The sequence below is a fragment of the Oncorhynchus mykiss genome, chromosome 2 (assembly GCF_057628025.1).
Source record: "Oncorhynchus mykiss isolate SJ-2025 chromosome 2, ASM5762802v1, whole genome shotgun sequence".
Lineage (NCBI taxonomy): Eukaryota > Metazoa > Chordata > Actinopteri > Salmoniformes > Salmonidae > Oncorhynchus > Oncorhynchus mykiss.
Window position 1 is genome coordinate 32,700,072 of NC_143023.1, and position 9,319 is coordinate 32,709,390.

The following is a 9,319-nucleotide window of genomic DNA, read 5'->3' on the forward strand; positions in this document are numbered from 1 at the left end:
CCCATATCACAAAGCATCTCAGAGTAGGAGCGCTGATTCAGGATCAGGTCTTCCGGTCCATATATTCATTTTGATCTAAAAGGCTATGTGATCCTATATAAACACTACTCTGAGACTCTGTGAATACAGGTCCTGATGGATGTCAGCCAAAGTATATCACATGCCGTTCACCAAAAATCCTGTAAATCTCGAAAGGTCGTGACCTCTCCTCTCCTTGTCCACCAGGGCGCACGGTCCAGATGCCCATATCCTGGAGGAGGTGAAGATGCCCCCGTTGGGCCAGCTCACTCTTCCCCAGATGCTGCACATCGCCGCCCAGATCGCTTCGGGCATGGTCTACCTGGCCTCCCTTCACTTCGTGCACCGGGACCTGGCCACACGAAACTGCCTGGTGGGAGATATGGGAGAGGGTCTGATGGTCAAGATAGGAGACTTTGGCATGTCCCGGGACATCTACAGCACAGACTACTACAGGGTAAAGGTGGAAGTAGTGAAATACTTTTTTAGGGTGGGGATTTGTCATCTAACACGCCATTGTCATGTAACATTTCACAACAGAGTATATCCAACTCAATGTACAACAAAATACATCTTGATATTTTCAATGTATAGGCTTATCACATATGAAGTAGCATGGTACATCTCAATTGTCATATTAATTATAATTCTATGAATGTACAATTGAATGACCATTGACCTCACTCCTGTCAGGTGGGTGGGCGTACGATGCTTCCTATTCGCTGGATGCCTCCGGAGAGCATCATGTACAGGAAGTTCACCACGGAGAGTGATATCTGGAGCTTTGGAGTGGTCCTCTGGGAGATCTTCACCTATGGGAAACAGCCCTGGTACCAGCTCTCCAACAGTGAGGTAAGGAACTGGGCACTAGGTAGGAAGCAACATGGGGTGGCAGGTTGCCTGGTGGTTAGATAGTTGGGCCAGTAACTGAAAGAATGGTGGTTCGAGTCCCTGAGCTGACAAGGGGAAGAATCTGTTGACGTGCCGTTGAGCAACGCTCATTTCTCCAGGTGCTGTTCATAATGGCAGACTCTGGGTGTGACCCTACTCTCTGATGGTGTCTCAGGGAGAGTGGGATATGCAAAAACATATTTCCAATTCACATGTGAAATGGGACAAATATAAGCACCTACCTCTTTTTGTAAAAGGGGCATCTTTGTATTGGTGATCAAAACCTTCTAGATTCATAGTAATAATGAAGTAGCTATAACTCTGATATCTAGTTGAGTAATGGAACAGTGTCCAGGCAACGTGTAAATACTGTACCACATCATCATTCAGCCAGTGGATAGAGGGTGAAGTGTTTGATCATAGAAGGAGACTAGAGCACTAGGATTTCCCGTCTGCTATACAGCCAATCAATGACTTCATAGTAATCATGGCGGACCCAGTCCAACCCTTTTAGGTTGCACCCCAAGAAGTGGACTCTGTCCTGACCGCAACACACCATTATGGCCTAGAACCCTCTTTCCTTTCAAGTGGAGGGTAGATCAATTTTCCCGTCTACTCAATTCTAATCTCATTGGCTCTCATCTTTGCCCAGGGCCAATGACGTTTAACCTTGTTAACCTAATCCTTCCCCGCCAATGATGGACATGTGTAATTATCATGTCGTCTAATTAGCGAAGGCAGGGATAAATCATCCCAAACACTCCATCTAGGTCTGAGATAAGGAGACGGGCGGCCATCTTGGAAAGTCACTATACATTTTTGTTCACTTATGAAGATGCACACAATGTTCTGAGAACCTTATGTTTCTTAGAGCTCGGTAAGAGCGTGGTTGTCCTATGGTTATTATGCATACAACCTTCCCACAACTTTCTGGGAATGGTGCAGGATAGTTGCTTTGAAGCATTCTCAGCACTTTTAAGAAACTTTACAAGAAAACATGATTTTCTTGGTGTTTCATTACTTTGACAGAACGTTTCCTAAAAGTTCTAAACTAAAATGACAAAAATGTACAGCTTTGTATAAGTAAAAAAAACATGGCATGCAGCTCCATCCTGGTAGTGCAGTGGACAAATTCCATGGCTGATGAACAGAAGATCACAGGTTTGAATCTCACTGACGCTGTGCCACAATAAAAAATACACGTGTTTACATGATTAATGCCGAAGCAAATTCATTTCCATGAGTCCTATCTGTGCTTGGAGTTTCAAAACAATGATTCTAAGCTAGCAGTGTTATCAGAATGCTATTTAATTACCATCAAATAACCTATAATTTCCATTCTGAGAATGTTAATAAAAGAGGAAAACATTCAGGGAACTATAGTAAAACGTTTTCAGAACCTAAAAATATCAGGCAAAATTATCACTTCAAATCTCAGAACGTTTAAAAAACTTTCTGCTTTACTGGTCAGGAAATGTATGGCTTCGTTCCCAGAACCAATGGGAAACCAAAAACGTATATTCCCACAACTTCCAAGGACCCAAATGTGCTAGCTGGGCATTATAGTATCATGAGGTTCAGTGCTGACAGGTCTCTTCAGTTCATTGGATTAGGTTAGGGATATTGAACTCTTTAAAAGGGTTAAGTTGCTGGCTCTTTGTGTGATGTGGGGCCAAGGGCAGTCCTTGAATGGGAATAGGCATAGTGCAATTCAGTTCTTGACAGTGATAAATGCATTGAGCCATGCCAAGTGTAAAAATGTGTCAATTTGACAATTTTTCTGATGAATACCATTGCATTCTTTTGAAAGATCACCAGCTTATTAGAGGCAACATCTTTCGTTCTCACAGAACGTTCTCCAGAATTGTGCAGAAGTTGTCGACTCATCTTGACAACTCCACTTATTGTTCTTATCCAAGTGTCTTCACCTTAAGCTCTCTAGCGTAGCTTGAGCTTGTCTGGTCAAATTAATGAAAAGTGACAATCATGAAAACATTCAAACCCTGAGGTAATAGCCCCAAATAAAGAGGCATTGTAAAAACTTGGAGTTACTGAAGCTAGCACACCTTTTCATTCTAACCCCCTCCCTCTGCCTCTATGTGCACCCCCACAGGCTATCGAGTGCATTACACAGGGCCGGGAGCTGGAGAGACCACGCACTTGCCCCAAAGAGGTGCACGGCCTGATGCAGGGCTGCTGGCAAAGGGAGCCCCAGCAGAGGCTGGTCATCAAGGACATCCACAGCCGCCTCCTTGCCCTTGTCAAGAGCCCCCCTATCTACCTGGACATCCTGGGGTAGAGGTTGGGAGGTCTGGCGCTGGGGCAGTGTCCAGGCAAGGGGAAGTAGGGGAACTTACGGTCAGGGATGACGGGTATTGGGAAGAGGTGGGAGTTAGGTAAAGGACTGTGCGATGGCAATCCTGAACCTAAGCATTGCCGTCATTTACCTCTATTGGTCTTAAACACACCGACACCCCCTCTGATTGGATATTTGCTCAGGCCAGACTTAGCAAGGATCTAGTCTGATCGGTACCATTGGGTTGGGAAGGGAGTAGGGTGAAGTTGCTCCTAGATGCTGATATTGGGTATTTTTGGGCCACTAATGGTTACAGATCGGAGTGGGGGAGGGGAAGCTGATCCCAGATCTGTGCCTCAGAGAAACTTTACCCTGAAGCGACGGGAAGACTATGAAGATGGGGGTTACTTCCTACTTCCCGGTCACTGTTTTTTAACCCTAAAGCTGGACATACTGTACGGACACTGGCAACATCCATGCTGCTTCAGCTTTGCCTACTACCCCAGCTCGCCTCGTCTCATGACGACCCAGCCCCAACTCTGTGTGCCGCTGACTGGGAGCGGGAGGAAAAGAACGAGCCAGCGAAGATCTGTCAAGTGTTTACTGTGAGTGAGTGTTTTATTGTGTGACTGAACGGGTGTTGTCCTGATGAAGGGTTTTGCATGATTGGAGGAATGCAGACTATACAGTGCCTTTGGGAATGTATTCACACCCCTTGACTTCTTCCACATTTTGTTACATTACAGTTTTATTCTAAAATTGATGAAATCGTTTTCCCCCTCATCAATCTACACACAATAGCCCATAATGACAAAGCAAAAATAGTTTTACATTTTTTGTTGCAAATTTATTACAAATAAAAAACATTTGCATAAGTATTCAGACTCTTTACTCAGTACTTTGTTGAAGCACCTTTGGCAGCGATTACAGCATTGAGTCTTCTTTAGTGTGATGCTACAAGCATGGCACACCTGTATTTGGGGAGTTTCTCTCATTCTTCTTTGCAGATCCTCTCAAGCTTTGTCAGGTTGGATGGGGAGCATTGCTGCACGGCTATTTTCAGGTCTCTCCAGAGATGTTCGATTGGGTTCAAGTCTGGGCTCACAAGGATATTCAGAGACTTGTTCCGAAGTCTTGGCTGTGTGCTTAGGGTCATTGTCCTGTTGGAAGGTGAACCTTTGCTCCAGTCTGAGGTCCTGAGCGCTCTGGAGCAGGTTTTCATCAAGGATCCAATTCTACTTTGCTCCGTTCATCTTTTCCTCGATCCTGACTAGTCTCCCAGTCCCTGCCGCTGAAAAACATCCCCACAGCAGGATGCTGCCACCACCACCATGCTTCACCATTGGGATGGTGCCAGGTTTCCTCCATATGTGACGCTTGGCATTCAGGCCAAAGAGTTCAATCTTGGTTTCATCTGACCAGATAATATTGTTTGTCATGTTCTGAGAGTCCTTTAGGTGCCTTTTGGCAAACTCCAAGGGGGCTGTCATGTGCCTTTTACTGAAGAGTGGCTTCTATCTGGCCACTCTACCATAAAGGCCTGATTGGTGAAGTGGTGCAGAGATGGTTGTACTTCTGGAAGGTTCTTCCATCTCCACAGAGGAACTCTTGAGCTCTGTCAGAGTGACCATTGGGTTCACCTCCCTGACCAAGGCCCTTCTCCCTCGATTGCTCAGTTTGGCCTGGCGGCCAGCTCTAGGAAGAGCCTTGGTGGTTCCAAACTTCTTCCATTTAAGAATGATGGAGGCCACTGTGTTCTTAGGGACCTTCAATGCTGTATAAATGTTTTGGTACCCTTCCCCAGATCTGTGCCTCAACAAAATCCTGTCTCTGAGTTCTACGGACAATTCCTTCAACTTCATGGCTTGTTTTTTTCTCTGACATTCATTGTCAACTGTGGGACCTTATATAGACAGGTGTGTGCCTTTCCAAATCATGTCCAATCAATTGAATTTACCACAGGTGGACTCCAATCAAGTTGTAGAAACATCTCAAGAATGTTCAATGGAAACCAGATGCACCTGAGCTCAATTTCGAGTCTCATAGCAAAGGACCTGAATACTTATGTAAAAACAGGCATTTCTGTTTTTACATTTTAAAACATTTGCTAAAATGTAAAAAAATATATTTTTTAAATTGTTTTAAATGCTTTGTCATTGTGGGGTATTGTGTGTAGACTGCTGAGGATTTTTATTTTTTTAATCCATTTTAGAATAAGGCTGTAATGTAACAAAATGTGGAAAAAGTCAAGGGGTTTGAAAGCTTTCTGGGATTTACTGTTGCCTGAGAATATGGAAAAGTTGAATTACTTTAGTGAAGTTTAAGGGGCTCAGTGATTTTCAAGCCCGAGAATACTTTTCATAGGTGAAATTTCAAACATCTACAATTTTGATAATAACAGCTTTACCATTATGTTCAAGATGTATTGGAACAGTAAGACGCCATCTTTCCATTTTCAAGCAGTGTGATATAATCAGCAGGAGTGAAAATGTAGAGAAACCTCTTGTGCCAAGTCAATTGCACTAATCAGAAAGCTTTCTATTGTTAGGCAGTTATGTCAGATCCTTCATTTTTCATATACATAGCCCAGACCATAGTAAAGAAACTGCAAACAAAGTTTGTGTTCTTTATGGCTATCACTTGCATTGTATTGGGATATCAATTATCAAGTAGCATTTTGGAATATGAACAAACAGTAAATGGTCATTAAGAGAGATGCTCCTTATCAATATAATCTTATTTGATAACCCAATTTGTTTATAACCCAAAACCCAACCATCATCTGGATTGAAAATGTCTGAATACAGTAATGTGTGTGTGTGTGTGCGTGTGTGTGTGTGTGTGTGTGTGTGTGTGTGTGTGTGTGTGTGTGTGTTTGTGTGTGTGTGTGTGTGTGTGTGTGTGTGTGTGTGTGTGTGTGTGTGTGTGTGTGTGTGTGTGTGTGTGTGTGTGTGTGTGTGTGTGTTTGTGTGTGTGTGTGTGTGTGTGTGTGTGTGTGTGTGTGTGTGTGCTCAATGGTAAGTTTGACCGGACGTCGTCTACTGTTGATATTGCTCACTACAGTTGTTTATAGCTATTGGAATACAGTACAATGTTTCGCATTTCTCCGCCTACTCATTCTAATCCGAATGTACAATATTACAAACAATATTACAAACATTATTACAAACATTATTACAAACATTATAGTAGAGCTGTACAGTTATTATTTTGACCTATTCATTATTTATCTGATGTATTACTCCAATTGTGCAAGTTCTCCAACTTAAAAAGATGAGAGTGGCCTGTAATTTTCATCATAGGTACACTTCAACTATGACAGACAAAATGAGGGGAAATCCAGAAAATCACATTGTAGGATTTTTAATGAATTTATTTGCAAATTATGGTGGAAAATAAGTATTTGGTCACCTATAAACAAGCAAGATTTCTGGCTCTCACAGACCTGTAACTTCTTCTTTAAGAGGCTCCACTGTCCTCCACTCGTTACCTGTATTAATGGCACCTGTTTGAACTTGTAATCAGTTTAAAAGACACCTGTCCACAACCTCAAACAGTCACACTCCAAACTCCACTATGGCCAAGACCAAAGAGCTGTCAAAGGACACCAGAAACAAAATTGCAGACCTGCACCAGGCTGGGAAGACTGAATCTGCAATAGATAAGCAGCTTGGTTTGAAGAAATCAACTGTGGGAGCAATTATTAGGAAATGGAAGACATACAAGACCACTGATAATCTCCCTCGATCTTGGGCTCCACGCAAGATCTCACCCCGTGGGGTCAAAATGATCACAAGAACGGTGAGCAAAAATCCCAGAACCACACGGGGGGACCTAGTGAATGACCTGCAGAGAGCTGGGACCAAAGTAACAAAGCCTACCATCAGTAACACACTACGTCGCAAGGGACTCAAATCTTGCAGTGCCAGACGTGTCCCCCTGCTTAAGTCATTACATGTCCAGGCCCGTCTGAAGTTTGCTAGAGAGCATTTGGATGATCCAGAAGAAGATTGGGAGAATGTCATATGGTCAGATGAAACCAAAATATAACTTTTTGGTAAAAACTCAACTCGTCGTGTTTGGAGGACAAAGAATGCTGAGTTGCATCCAAAGAACACCATACCTACTGTGAAGCATGGGGATGGAAACATGCTTTGGGGCTGTTTTTCTGCAAAGGGACCAGGACGACTGATCCGTGTAAAGGAAAGAATGAATGGGGCCATGTATCGTGAGATTTTGAGTGAAAACCTCCTTCCATCAGCAAGGGCATTGAAGATGAAACGTGGCTGGGTCTTTCAGCATGACAATGATCCCAAACACACCGCCCGGGCAACGAAGGAGTGGCTTCGTAAGAAGCATTTCAAGGTCCTGGAGTGGCCTAACCAGTCTCCAGATCTCAACCCCATAGAGAATCTTTGGAGGGAGTTGAAAGTCTGTGTTGCCCAGCAACAGCCCCAAAACATCACTGCTCTAGAGGAGATCTGCATGGAGGAATGGGCCAAAATGCCAGCAACAGTGTGTGAAAACCTTGTGAAGACTTACAGAAAACGTTTGACCGCTGTCATTGCCAACAAAGGGTATATAACAAAGTATTGAGATAAACTTTTGTTATTGACCAAATACTTATTTTCCACCATAATTTGCAAATAAATTCATAAAAAATCCTACAATGATTTTCTGCATTTTTTTTCTCATTTTGTCTGTCATAGTTGAAGGGTACCTATGATGAAAATTACAGGCCACTCTCATCTTTTTAAGTGGGAGAACTTACACAATTGGTGGCTGACTAAATACTTTTTTGCCCCACTGTAGGTTCAAGTACAGTTACATAGCTTTCATAGGAAATAGCCATGTTAACATGCCTTATAGTGACCCCAAAGCATTTAACATCAGCCTTTAACATCAAAGCAAGCTGCTGAAATCCAGTAAGGGACAAGATGGTTGAGAGAGATACAGCGAAATGGTTTCACATGTAACAGATGGATAACAATGATCGAAACTTCAGGAGGAGAGTGACAGATGGAATTGAAATAGAGACCGTGATACAACCTATAGACACACAACAAGGTCCACTCTCCCTTTTAACCTTTCACCTTGAAAATAAAAGCAGACGTTTTACAAGACTAGTAAAACAATTTGGACACCTTTGAGTGTAAATATGTACATATACTTTATTGATGTAAAACAAATGATATTGTTACCCCAACACTTTGTATATCGTCTGCCCATGAATAAAACAACCATTTGGTTCAAGGAGCTCAGTTTCCAATTGTCTACCATCTTACAGTACATGTTCTTATAATATTTCGGAGGATGAACAAATACAGACTAATTGTGCCTACACGTTTTAGCCTGCAAAAGCACCTTTCATTGTGTGGAGGTCTGTGATCAATTACCTGAATTACACACAGCAGTACTTTCTCACTGGAAGTCTCACCAGACACATCAGTTACTGGAAGAATAAAGTTTTATATGACCTTAGGTTACCCCCCCCCCAAAAAAAAACAAAAACAAACAAGCACACTTTGGATATATTACAGCATCCTCTCTTCACTTCACACTTTTTTTTCTCCCTCCCTTTTCTCCATATCCACTCCCTTAGGAGTGCTAATGGGTTGTGAGTAATGTTATATCGCTGGCTCTCTCCCTCTCTTTAGTGTATTGGAAATGAAAACACTTGTTAGGCTCATGCTGGACCACTGTTTCCTATGACGTCTTACAGGCAGAGACGGGACTATACCTTCCACCCCCTATAGAGATATACTTTCCACTGCCCATCTCCTTCCAGGACTAGGGCCATGATGTCTCCCTCATCATCACTCCTCCTTTTTAAGATACCCTAATACACACTCTTTCCAAGGAATAGAGCGCCTCTATTCCCCATCTGAAGTTTAGAGACCAATATGTCAGCATCTTCACCATTGACTGAGAGAAAACAATAACCTCAAATTGCCTCAAAACAAGATAAGCAGTGTATTTTGCTGTATGTTATCGCAATTTGGTAGAATCTGTCAAAAATAACTATATTTTCTACTCTTGTGGATGGGGTGGACTACATACTGTTGGCTACAGAGGCAAAACAAATATCCTTGTTCAATCATGCCCCCTACTGCT

General features: G+C 42.7%; 1 protein-coding gene across 2 annotated transcripts in view; it reads left to right on the forward strand.

The window, feature by feature from the left end:
• Positions 1–8,461, forward strand: part of ntrk1 (neurotrophic tyrosine kinase, receptor, type 1) — a 30,724-nt gene extending 22,263 nt beyond the window's left edge. Inside the window, exons 15-17 of one of the 2 annotated variants that reach the window (XM_021559622.3) lie at positions 226–481; positions 712–870; positions 3,023–8,461. In XM_021559622.3, coding sequence (XP_021415297.1) covers positions 226–481; positions 712–870; positions 3,023–3,208 — 601 coding nt within the window. In that variant the 3' untranslated portion in view covers positions 3,209–8,461. The remainder of the gene's footprint in view (positions 1–225; positions 482–711; positions 871–3,022) is intronic. The other variant, XM_021559629.3, reaches the window with a different exon arrangement.
• Positions 8,462–9,319: the final 858 nt, after the last annotated feature.